The sequence below is a fragment of the Gallus gallus genome, chromosome 4 (genome assembly GCF_016699485.2).
Source record: "Gallus gallus isolate bGalGal1 chromosome 4, bGalGal1.mat.broiler.GRCg7b, whole genome shotgun sequence".
Classification (NCBI taxonomy): Eukaryota; Metazoa; Chordata; class Aves; order Galliformes; family Phasianidae; genus Gallus; species Gallus gallus.
In genome coordinates, this window is record NC_052535.1 from 34,155,433 (window position 1) to 34,168,455 (window position 13,023).

The following is a 13,023-nucleotide window of genomic DNA, read 5'->3' on the forward strand; positions in this document are numbered from 1 at the left end:
GCTTTACCTTTGTAATGTCTGTGGGCTGCGGGGCAACGCTCACTTGTTCATCGGCGGGATTTGGGATGTTCCCATTTGCTGCCTTTCAGCTGCTCAGTCTTTGTAGTAGGAAATGCACTGAACTCTGCCACAAGTGTTTACCTATCCATAAAAGAGGTAGATGTACTTCTGTAGAGTGTTCCTTTTCCAACTGGAGATCTAGGGAGGTATTTTTCTTCTGCAGTGTGTGGCTCAGTTATTCACAGGGAGAGCTGAAAGGAGGGTTTTCATGTTGAAGCACACGTTGTGAGGTTATTATGTTCTGAATGTCACAGTGAGTGCTAGGCATTAGGAGCTGGACAAAGCAGGATGTCATCCTAAGCCTACACTTCATTGTAGTGACTGAATAACAGGGAAATTCTTGTTCTAAACTGACTTTGCAAGGGGAAAATGAGTATTTTTAGTAATACATTTTTCTCAGTTTCACATGTGTTTGTGTGTCATGTTTTTGTGGTAAAGCTTGGTGTACTACCAGCTTTGGAAGTATTACATCTCTCTCTCATGGCAAGTGAGAAATGCGAGACAGAGGAGAAGCACTGACTGGGCCAGAACTCTCACTCTTTTTCTTTCTTTTTTTTTTTTTTTAAGCTAACCATTATAAGAAACTGTAAGTTTGCTACAAGTATTAAAACAGAGTTTGTCACTGCTTTTTGTTCTTTCATCAAGTTTTGGTTCAAAACACTCTCAAGTCTTTTACCAGAGATTGAACATCTATGTCACAAAAAGCATTATCTATGACACCATAGATAATGCTGTCCAAGAAGGAAAAAACAGAACAAGTGTAGGAAGTTAGAATTAGAGGATATTTAAAAATTGATTTGAATATGATGCTTCTGTTAATTTAATACACTTACGTGACTTCCTGGCTTTTTTTTTTCCTGTTGGGAAACTGTTTATGCTGGAATGAGCAAGATTGTCTAGAGATGAAATGAAATGTGTGTGTTTGGGGTGGGGAGGAGCTGGACTATATCTACTCAACCGTTGCTCTGAAGCTGGAGTTGTGCATGGTCATCCGTTGTGGTTTGCTGTTCTCTTTAAATAACAAATTCTGTTTCCCAGGGATGCCCGAGCTGGATGAATACACAATGGAAAGGGTCATAGAAGAGTTTGAACAACGATGCTATGATAACATGAATCATGCTATTGAGACAGAAGAAGGACTTGGGATTGAATATGATGAAGATGTTGTCTGTGATGTCTGTCAGTCTCCAGACGGAGAAGATGGCAACGAAATGGTGTTTTGTGACAAATGCAATATTTGTGTGCACCAGGTATGGCAGCTGGGGAACTGTAGGGGAGTGTAGGGGTGGTAACAGAAACAGCCAAACCGCTAAAGATGATAGATCGGATTTTTCCAGTGACAGACACTGATCTCCTAAGCTGGTGCAGAGTTCTCTATTGAGCAGTGGGATGAAATCAGAAACAACAGAATTGATAAATTGTGGCAGGTTAGAAGCCTTTTTAGCCCGGAACAGCAGATATAATTCTGGCATACCTGTTTTCTTGGCTGCTTCTTAGTATGGAAGATGCCTTTTTTTCAGCTTGTCCTTCCTCCAAACTCAAAGGAATTTGCTTTGTCATTCAGCATTTGGAAAGCTGTGTTGTCTCATAGGCAAGAGTGGCGTTTACTTGCACATGTTGCTTAGATGTATTGGTACAAACAGTAAGGAAATACCTCTAAGAAAACTGCAAGTTACAGATCTTACCTACAAGCTTTAAGGTATTTTACAAAGTGCTCTTGAGAGTAACCTTGATGTTTTTAGACCTGTAACAGTTTCATTTTAGTCTCTGATCACATCAAATCTAAAAATTGAAGGTTAAAATTGAGAGTATCAGATGGAGGTCTCCATAAAGACAGTCTTTTGGGGGGAGGGGGGGGGAGAAAGTGATCTTAGTTGCTTATTTTGCACTTTTTCTTCTGAATAACAAGGAAGAAACAGTGCTTTGGAATAGCACTGGATATCACACAGCAGTGCTGTTGACTTGGTAGTTGTTGTCTTGTGAAATAGATACAGCTCATCTCCTGGTACATGTAGTCTTTGTGATTCTGAACTTCATCCTCTCTCACTGCTTGCAGAGCTGTCTGTTGGCATTTGCCTTACTCTTCAGTGGGGTGAACAAATTCCTGGTTGAAGAGTGGACAGTGTTCTTCTGTATAGCAGCTGATCATGACTTCTGTCAGCGAAGGGTCTGTTAGAGGAGTGAATGGCTCGTGTTCGGTTAAGTGCATGAAGGTGTCCCAAGATTCTTTACAAACTGATGTTTCTATAGTGTTATCAACTCCATGAACAGTATCTTGAGAGTTTTGAAAGACAACATGTAAACAGCTAAGAAGTAGCATAAATGCATGCTGTATCCTCTGTCTTCTTTCTCTTTCTTGTGACTGAGTACAGGCCTGTTACGGTATCCTGAAGGTGCCAGAAGGCAGCTGGCTGTGCAGGACCTGTGCTCTTGGTGTTCAGCCCAAGTGTTTGCTGTGTCCCAAGAAGGGTGGTGCCATGAAGCCGACCCGCAGCGGCACCAAATGGGTTCACGTCAGCTGTGCTCTATGGATTCCAGAGGTAGGTGCTGATCTGCTGGAGTGCCCGTGTTCAGAGAAGCAGATTCTGGGAGAGAAGAATCTGTCTAAAACATTGTCCAGCCTAGTGTGTGTGTTGCTGCAGTGATGAGCATACATATATATGGTGGTACTTAGAAAGGTGGTATCAAAGATTTTCATTTAGGTGTAGAATCTGGCAGGATGATGCGTCATCTGAAAAGAAAGTAATTGCATTAACCTTTGTCAATCAGAATTGGCTGTCAGAAGGGAGAACTGCTGGCAGGGCTCATTTAACACAAATACCATTTAGTTTGTAAACTGAAATTGGGGTGGGGGGAAAGAAGGGGAAGTTTAAATATGGCAGTAAGAATTCCTATGGGTTCTCATAACCGAAATACTCATCCTCTGCAATAACTTCAAATTGAGGTGTTGATCGTGAAACTGTTTTCATGCAGTGAGGAACTAATTTTTAACGAAGTTGTACTTTAGTTCCTTACCAACTGAGTAGCTTTGAAGCTGCTCTTTTTTTGTATGAGTACAAGATTTCTTTGAGATTGCTTCCTTTTTCAGTTATACGTATAATAATCGCTCTGTTTTTTAATCTTTTTCTCTTAGGTGAGCATTGGAAGCCCAGAGAAGATGGAGCCCATTACCAAGGTTTCTCATATTCCCAGCAGTAGATGGGCATTGATATGCAGCCTTTGTAATGAAAAAGTTGGTGCTTCTATACAGGTAATTTAATAGCATGAGTGACTCTGTGTTTTGTAGTTTTTTAGGAGATAAGCCTGATGTTTATCCACAGTCAAGCTTCTTTGATTTCATGTTTGCTGCTATGAACTTAATTGCACACAAAGTGCTTTTGAAAGTTAGTGTGCCCTTTCCTTCTAGTAAAATTGTAATACAAATAACCAAGTCATCCCACAGGACTTCTGATTTCTAGATATGCTGATAGGTTTATTAGTACACTGAAGTAAAACTTTGTTGAGTAGAGGAAGAAAATATATTTCTGTGATGTATCACATACAAAAAGGAAGTTTGAGTGCTGAATGCTTCTGTGTTGAAACCCATGTTAATTTCTATTTGGTAATTTCTAATCCAAGTTGGATACTTCAGTGGGAGTTGTACATTGCCTGTAACAAATAAAATCTGGGCATGCTCAGCACCTTTAGAATTTATTTGAGTCAGTGGAAGTGAACACCTTTATTTTGACAATTGGTTAGTGGTAGCTTTGAATTTCTAACTAGGTACTAAACATTGGAGTGATTGGATTTTCAGTATAGTTGGGATTAGAGTGATTTCAATCTTGGCTTTTATTGCAAAGGAGGCAGTGGAACTACGGGTCTTTGCTTTTTTTTCCTGGACTTGTTTTATTGTTGGTCCAGCTTTTAATTTACTGAGAAGAGTATCTGATCACATAATACCAGGCCTTTGAACACTAAGGAAGAAACAGATTGCTCTACTGGTCTGCCCCAAGATTCAAGTAAGCCACGTGCTGAGGAAATGGGCTCCATTTCCTCCATGGGTTGTAGGTAGATTCCGGAGCTCTTGGTGTTTCCAATGGGGGAAAAGAAGAACACCAACAAAAAAACAACCTCCTGGCTGTAAGTTTCCCAGCTCACATTGCTATAAAAGCTGTTCCACGTTATCATTCTGACTTCTAATACTCAACTGAGCTGGCTTTGACACAAAAGTGTTTAAAATCTTAAGTGTTCCCTTTTCCTCTGCATTGAGTCATTTGATGGCATCGAAAAAGTTGTAAAGCAGCAATGCAGCAGTGGTTCCAGTGAAACCTATCAGTCTGGTTCCATTCAAGGAATGTATAAAATAGTGGATTTTAAGTAGAGAAAATAAATCTGTCCACAGCATATAAATGTGTAAATATAATACCGGCTTGCAGATCTGTCCCCTTTCTCTTGGCAGCTGTTAACCGAGAGAAACTGTTTTGTCCATTCTCCAGACCTGTTCTGAGGGGTAACTGTAGTAGCTTAAGCTGAATGCTGATGTGTGCATTGTATGTGAGGATGTGTGTGAGGGAGAGGGGTGTCCTTCCATAGCTCTTCTGGTAACACCTCTCTTCTCTGCTGACCTCACTTCTCTTCTGCTGACACACACAATGATTGCCCCTTCAGACAGTTCAACGTTTGAAATTACAGGGGAGAGAAGAATAATTCCAGTTTTTCCTGACATCTCAAAGGAATCGTGTAAAAATCTCGGTATCATTTAGAGTAGAAATGAGAAGCACTTAGATTTGTGTTGTGAAATTTTAAACAGCAGACAAGAACGTTTTACCAAAAAAAAAAAAGCCACTATGCTATGAAGGAATAGCATTACCTGGCTGAAATGGGGGGGAGAGAGATCCTCTGGAGAGCGATGTTAGGATGTGTTCATGATAACTAGAAAAGCAGGCAGCTTTGGGTAAGCATCAGGCTGGGCAAAAACAAAGCTGTGTATTCTCCCACGTCCTGCAGATTTCCTTTCAGTGATGCGGAATTGTCCCTTTCCTCCCAGTAAAACATCAGCTGCACTAAGAGCTAATTACTCGAAATGATAGCAGCTAGAAACTGTCTGAAGTATTCTTTTGTACGTTTGGTTCTGCTTTTGCTCTGTTTGTTAGTAACAGAGGAAAGGCCAAAAGACGTTGGTCTTTTTAATTCCTCTTATACGTTTATCTTTATTAAAGAATGTTCATTGGAAGCTTTTGCAGTTTAACATACTTTTTATATGCCATCTGGCTGCTGAGTCAACCTGAGCAGGAAAACCCAGGGCAAGACATTTGGCTTCTTTACAAAGTGCTGTATAAACATCCGAGCACAATGCATTTTTCTTTAAGGTTAGATGGCTTGAGTTAAGCACAGTTAAGATCAGTAACATTCATTTCAACCTCAAATTCTTCTCACTTGCAGGAGAGGTGTGAGTTGGTACGTGTGTGCATGTGTGTGTGTGCATGTGTGTGTGTAAATAAACCTTTCAGTGTATGGCTGGTAATAGCTATGACAGCATTTTGCAAGAAAAGGTTACTTTAAACCAAAATGTAGTGCTAAATCATCTGAACAAATGCCCATCACTCCGGTGAACAAGTGGTTCACTGGGAAGGAAGAAAAATGATAAAAAAAGAATTCTCATTCTCTTCTACCCCATGTGAAATGAAGGCTGTAGTAATTGAAGCAGTGATTGACAGTGATTTAATATTTGACATTATAAACTTTTGACAATGGGATAAAAAATAACCTATTCAGTTGAGGCCTTTTGGGTAGCATGGGTCCAAGTGCTGGAAAGACTTTAATTAAAAGTATCAAACTGGCCTGGAGCCGGCAAGATGTATTTTCCCTCTCTCTCACACTGACAGTCAAAGGGGGAACATTTTGCTTTGTGTAACACTGTTCTCAGCCAGTGGCTTCAGTCAAGGTAAGAACACTTCTCTTGTGGATTTGCTGATTATCGAATAGAGGGATTGGGCTAGGGAGGGGTTAACCACTCCTGTCCCACTGGGCCTCTTGGTTGCTGCCTGGCCTGAAAGCCCTAAATCTCAAACCTAATTAAAAGAGAGCAAAAAAGTACAGGCTGCTTAGAAGCAGAGGCTGGTAGCAGGGTCGATTCTTTCAAAGCAGTCCTGGCTGCTTAGTTTTAGGCATTGTGGTTTCTTAAATTTATACTTGATGAATTTTAATCTACTTTCTGCAGTGTTCAGTGAAGAACTGCAGAACAGCCTTTCACGTCACTTGCGCGTTTGACCGTGGCTTGGAGATGAAGACCATACTGGCAGAGAACGATGAGGTGAAATTTAAGTCATACTGTCCCAAGCACAGCTCCACCAAGAGAGCAGATGATGAGACCTTCAGTGACCACCTGTGTCAAGAGAATGGGAATGGGATTCAGGACAGCTCTCTTCCTGCCCACATTGACCCTTTCCACAGCATGGATCAAAACCAGGAGGAAGCCCACAGAGTCAGTCTTCGCAAGCAGAAGCTCCAGCAGCTGGAGGATGAATTCTATACCTTTGTCGAGTCTCTGGAAGTGGCTAAAGCACTGCAGCTGCCTGAGGAGCTGGTGGGATTCCTTTATCAGTACTGGAAGCTGAAAAGAAAAGCCAACTTCAATAAGCCATTGATTACCCCAAAGAAGGATGAGGAGGATAATCTGGCCAAACGAGAGCAGGATGTTCTATTCAGGAGACTGCAGCTCTTCACACATCTCCGGCAAGATCTGGAGCGGGTAAGCTCTGCACTGCCTGTGGTTGTGTAGCGTGTGCTGGGCTTCATAGCTGAGTTTCTAAACTGTGCATCCAGTTACTGCCATTGCATGCAGGCACTACGTGCTGTGTCCTAACTCAACGTTGTATTGTCAGCCTGGTAAAAGACAGTTAACACTAAATTTAGGGTTACACCAAGTACCATTTCCAAACAGCGGGTTAGTTCACAGGGCTCTTAGTTTGCAGTATACAGTATCTTTGTAACTGGATTGTGCACTCATGCTTTTTTTTTTTTTTTAACTGATTAAGACCAATGGCTGTGGAATGTACCACAACCCCCACATGGAACCTTTTCAGTCATTAAGGGCTTTCTCTGCTCCTTGCTGCCCAAGCAGGAAAGTATATGAAACCTACCTTGACTTAGGGCCAGTGTGTTTTTTGTTGACACAGCGTTGAGAGATGCTTCTGTTCAGTGCGTTCAAGGTTTATCTTCCCTTGGATTTGTTAAATAAATTAAGTTTATCATTAGGTTCTCTGGATCTGAAATTATTATGTGAGCATCCTTTCTGTTTTTTAAAGTGTGGTGTCAAAACAGGATACATTATTCTAGCATTGATTTTATATTTTGCCACTCTATTCTCACTGACAGATACATCTGTCACTTCCCAACCATGAATGGAAGGAAGAGTGATCAGGTTGGCAAATCCCTCCAGTTAGATAAGGTCCATACACAAGAAGAAAAACAATCAAGTTAATAAGAGATTCCTATAAAACAGTTATCCTGTATGTGTTGGCCCTCCTACAGTTCTGTCTACCTAAAATGCAGTTCTATAGGAAATTCAAGTTAGCCTTGCACTGCTTAATACCTTTGAGAGAAAGAGAGTAAAAGAGATTAAAAGAGAGAGAGATCATCCATCCTGGGTCCAGCACCAGGCCTGGCTATGGAGGTGTTCTGTGTGACAAAGAAAACAAGCAGCAGCAGTAAGGAGTGGGAATAGCAGCAGCAAGACAGCAGCTGCCCTCAGCAGCCCCTATTTATAGTATCAAAGAAAAGAGGGAAGGGACTTTTTTTTTTCCTCCCATGCTCCAGCCTCATTTTGGAATTGTAGTTGAATCCAGCTCTGGGGTTGGTTGGAAGACGAGACCTGAGCCATGTCTTGACTGAGACAAATGGACACCAGCCAAACCAAAGGAGGTGACACTTGACTTCTTTCTGTGACTTGACTGTTTCTCAGACATTGTTCTGGACCTTTCCAGGAGTGTTGAGACGTCAGTTAAAAGAAGGGAAGAAACACCTCGCTCCTCCCTGTGGCTTTACTGCCTTGAGGCATGGTCTGGGCTCACATTAACAGTCACTTGGGGCTCATCCCTTATAACATCCAAGAGAACTTGGATGCTAAAAAAAAAAAATTGGTTCCTAAGTGTTTTTGATCCTCTTCAGGAAAACACGTGTTAGCCTTCATTATGAATGACATCAGTGACAGTGTCATCCATCCAGAAACATTTTTAAGTGGTGTCATCTAGTTCACCTAATAACATCAGTAATTTTGTGGCCATAACATGTCTGTTGTTCTGTGGCTGTATCGTGTAAGGTAAAGGTAAAGAGCAAAGGACCATGGACTGTATAGAGGAATCCCTTCTAATTGAAAGCCATAGCATAATGATAGTGACTTAATATTTGTAATACTGGCTGTAGAAGATCTGGAAATCTAATACAGCAGAACTTAGCAAAAAAAACCTCACACATTAAAATAGACCTGCTCCTTAATCATAGAATAGCTTGGATTGAAAGGGACTTCAAAGATCATCCAGTGCAGAATGTCCTTGCTGGGGGCAGAGTTGCCACCCACTAGATGAGGCTGCCTGCTCTCAGTCTCCAACTGGGGTGATCAAGGAGAACACTACCTGTACTCCTGATACCCTCAACGTCCTTCCAAGGGATGTAAAGTCTCTTAATATTTTTGTAATTTCCTAGTTATAGCCTCCTGTGACCAGGGTTGAGAGAGCAGGAGCAGATAGCAGTCCTCTGGCTTTAAGAGCCCTGGTCTCTTCCTTGTAGTCAGTGGTTGAACTAACATGGTTGCCCCTTTCAAGATCTGAACTGTTAGCTGCACCCTATCCTCTTTCCATCCCAGAGCTTTGTATCTGTTGCCTAGGAGCACTTCAAGAGCAAAGGGGTGGCTCCTCCTGCTCCAAGAAGAGACAAGCATCCAATTTCCCTCATCCTGCATGGTTTTTTTTTGCTGTCTATCTCTTGAGGGCTGGTAGTCTGCTTAGCTTCTTCCCCTTGCAGGGGCTTAAGGCAGGGCTATTGGTCTGCTTGTGTCACTGCACAGTACCACATATCAATCTCTCTCTTTGATTGCTGATTATTTCTGAGCATGGTGATTTCCTCTAGCAACCTGGCCCCCTGCTCATAGAGTTCATCAAGCTGGGCACACCCAGGACACCCCCCTCTGCCCTCCAGCCCTTGGGGGACCCCTAGATTCTGGAATCCCCACAACCAAAAGTCTGGGCAGCTCTGCTCTGTCCGTGGATTGTCAATCTGTATGCACGTGTCAGCCCAGGACTGTTGTGGCCCTCCAGTCTGGGTTTCCGCTTCAGCCCAACCATTGCAACAGGTGGTCTCCATGTTTGTTTCAATAGAGTATGGCTCTCTGCTATTCTCAGACAAGAAGGAACTTTCTCCTTCACTGCCTGTGCCGTCTTCCTCCCCGTGCCATGTTTGCCCATCCTAACCACTGCCTTTGTATGTGCATGGGTGTCCTACTGCTGCTTCTGGCCTTGTTCACGCATCTTCAGCTGCACTCACCAGGCAGCAGTGGGGGATCCTGGCAGCTTTGGGCAGCTCTCTCCTCGCCCTGAGGTCTCGGTTTCAGGACCCCTCTCGCACCACATTTCCCCCCCTCAACTCAGCCCACAAGTTTGTAGGCAACGGTGTGTCATGTTATACGCTGAATTCAGAGAGGAGCCTTGGAAACAGCCACACGAACTTTAGTGAGTCCCTATCACTGCTATTAAGCTGTAGGATGGTGGTGGTTGTGAGGCTAAGTTTTCATGTGGCTGTCTAAATCAGAGTCACATCGTAAGGGCAGAGATGTAACGTTCTTCTGAAAGACCAAGAGACAATCAAAGCAATCTCCTTGTTTTCAGTCCCTGCTGCCTCTGTTGTGCTGTGGTATGAATAGAAAGGCCTGCCCTTCACTTTGATCGCTCCGTGTGCAGTGGCAGGGTCATCAGAAAGAGCGATTCTGCTGAATGGCTCTTCACTTCTTCATACTACTAATAAAGTATAATTTCCTCTTATATCTCAAGCAATAAGAAACAAATAATGCTGAGCTATTTGAGAGCATTTAAGCATTCCCAGCACTCCTCGAAATTTGCACATATATATGATTCAGGTATTGTCTGAAAAGTGGATTTGTCACCTGATGTGCAGTAGGTCAGTAATCACACGCTCAGGTGAGTGTGTGGTCAATTTGCAGTATTCTGCAGGCATAAAACGTGTTTTCACCTCCCCACGAAGGGGTCTTTGGATCTTAGGATTACTTTTGACACAAATTTCACACTGTTGTGTAACACTCCTAGTGATCAGCATCATATTAATTCCTACAGCATATCTTTTCACTGCTTCAGTTAAAGCTTCAGTTCCCATGTTTGTCGTCTTATGAGTTCACTCCATTAATTCTTTCATCGTCTGCAGAGTTATAACACATTGTCAAACTGGAGTTAGCCATCATCCTTCAGCATTCCTCATGCATTTCAGTATTTTAGCCAACTCATTTTCTTTTTTTTTTCCTGTATATTTAGGGTTATAGATATTTAAAGTTCTCACCGTGACTAAGGCTCCTACCGTTGTTGATAGAGCAGTTCTTTTTGTGGCTTCATGTGCTTTTCCATTTCCTCTAACTATATTGGTTTGTCCAGATTGATGGGCTTTGCAGTGTATCACTGCTATTTCTTTAGGTTTATTAACTGCTTGAAGTAATTTCATAATCTCTGTACTATAATTTATAGGATTTCCTTGGGAAGATAACAGTCATCTTTCTTTCTAGATTGCACCATGAGCTTGTATTATTCCAAAAGCATATTTTAAGTCAGTATAGACCTGAGCCCACTTTCCTTCTGATAGTTCCAGGGCTCGAGTTAAAGCAATTAATTAAGCTTTCTGAGCAGATGTGTTCACTGCTAGCAGTTTTGCCTGTTTCCTCTTGTAGACTGACAGTGGTGTACCCAGCCTTCTGTTCTCCTTTCACAGCAGAGCTGCATCCATCAGTAAACAGCTCCCAGCTGGGATTCTGTTAAGGAGTAACCTTCGGGTTCAGATAGGTGGAGTACACCTGTTGGATAGTTTGTAAACAATCATGTGCTAGTTCTCTTTCATGTAAAGATAATGATTCTGGATTTGGGGCACTGGACGCTTCCATTGCTGTATCCTCTTGTTCAAGCAGTACTGCTTGGTATTGCGCCATCCTGCTTAGGAATAACCAATAGTGTCCTTTCTGCTCCAGCACCGCTGCAACCGCATGTGGTACACTAACAGTAATGTTCAGTCCCAAGGTCAGTTTTCTTGCCTCTTATATTAACAGCACAGCAGACTGACCCTTGTACGTAGCCTCCCCTCTTCCTCCAGAGCCTTTTCCAGCACAGTTCTTTTCCTCTGGCAAAAAGAGTTCAACAGCGCTTGCGTATCCCTCATCTGGATTATGATTTTCAACTATCATTTTAAAAGATCAGTATGTTTTTTCAGGATTTTCACAGTAGGACCCAGCAGATTCTTTTCAGTTCATCAAATCTGAAGTAGAAAAAGTAACCTTCACGCACCATTCTGGTCCTACTGTCTGTCACAGTGGTGCCAGTATTACAGGGTTCTGTTGTGCTCGATTTCTATGTGCAATAGGACTACATTCTCCACTCTGTTCACTGCTGTTGCCTCTCTCAGTCATCAATGATGCATCTTCTTTATCCTTTTTTTTTTTTTTCAATATTGCAAGCAGAACAACATTGAGGTAATTCCTTTTTGTCATCATTAAGACATTCAAGTTAGATACCAACGGTTTACATTTTTTCCTTGTGTTGTGATCATTTCTCCAAGTGAAAAATCTGCATGTGAGATGTCACCCCGTTTATCCTGCCTTCTATAAAACTTAATAATTTCCAAGACTGTATTATGATTGGAATTCTGCATTTCTGGCCATTTCTCCTCATCCTCCAATTTATACTATAGCCACCATAGAGTACAATATCATCTTAATTTTCTCTGTTAGAGGATCCTCACCACACTTATCCCATGTTTCAGGATGAATCCTAGTAGAGAGCAAGAGGGGACCCCATAGACTGTCCTGTTCCCATACTGTTATTCAGAAAGAATGTTCTTACCAACCATGCTTTCTTGCACTCCAGTCATCACCGTCCAAACATGCACAAAGCTTACAAAATAGCTATTATTACCATGCCCCACGCAATGTCTCCTTATCGTGCGCTGCACCTTGGGGTCACTTACCACTTCAGACAGGGATATTACTCACAGAGTCCTCTGAACAATAGGTTGGTGCACGCTTGGAGTTCAGAAAACAGTCTTTCCCCTCCAGCAGCCAGCAAGACTATCTGGGCAAAGCTTCACAGCTGTCCCATCGGGGTCACCAGAAAACTGCTGTCTGAAAAGTGGATTCAGTGCCTTGTGTGCAATATGTGAATGAACACACACTCAGGAGAGACATTGCTTTTTGGCTTATGGATGTGACTTTTGCTGTTATAATGAAGGTGGTTCAGCTAAGGATACGTGGACCTTGAGTTTTCTTGCCAAGTTGGCAACATCCTCAAAGCATCCTGATTTATGTCCTCGTCAAGGCCTACTGCCTCTGGCAAGTCTCTGCTTAAAGTATGTCAAGATGCCAAGTGTTTATTCTTCCGATACCTAATGCAATGTTAGCTCAGTTCTTAGAGGGAACTTTCAATGCAAGTGTTCATAGAAGTTATTTCTGCAGTGTGGGCCTCCCAGATCTGATAAACTGTCAATTAAATGTATTTAAGACTGTCTTCTAAGAAGTGTTTGGGAGACTCATCCACTTTTGATGCCTTCTAGGTGCGTAATCTCACTTACATGGTGACTCGAAGGGAAAAAATCAAGAGATCTGTTTGCAAAGTTCAAGAGCAGATATTTAACATCTACGCAAAACAGTTGGAACAAGAAAGAGTTTCAGGTATGCTTCGGCATTGTCTTTTTCACATGACACCACAGGCATAGGCATTGAAA

The 13,023-nt window shown here is 42.2% G+C and overlaps 1 protein-coding gene across 19 annotated transcripts in view; it reads left to right on the forward strand.

Moving 5' to 3' along the window:
• The window catches only part of JADE1 (jade family PHD finger 1), a 150,634-nt gene that overhangs the window by 133,261 nt on the left and 4,350 nt on the right, over positions 1–13,023 (forward strand). For all 19 annotated transcript variants that reach the window (XR_006939248.1, XM_046941074.1, XM_046941072.1 and 16 more), the window contains 5 exons: positions 1,099–1,310; positions 2,433–2,600; positions 3,194–3,310; positions 6,260–6,790; positions 12,853–12,970. Coding sequence is in view for 18 of the 19 variants with exons in the window: in XM_046941074.1 (XP_046797030.1) it covers positions 1,099–1,310; positions 2,433–2,600; positions 3,194–3,310; positions 6,260–6,790; positions 12,853–12,970 (1,146 nt within the window). In the remaining variant the exon portion in view is untranslated. The remainder of the gene's footprint in view (positions 1–1,098; positions 1,311–2,432; positions 2,601–3,193; positions 3,311–6,259; positions 6,791–12,852; positions 12,971–13,023) is intronic.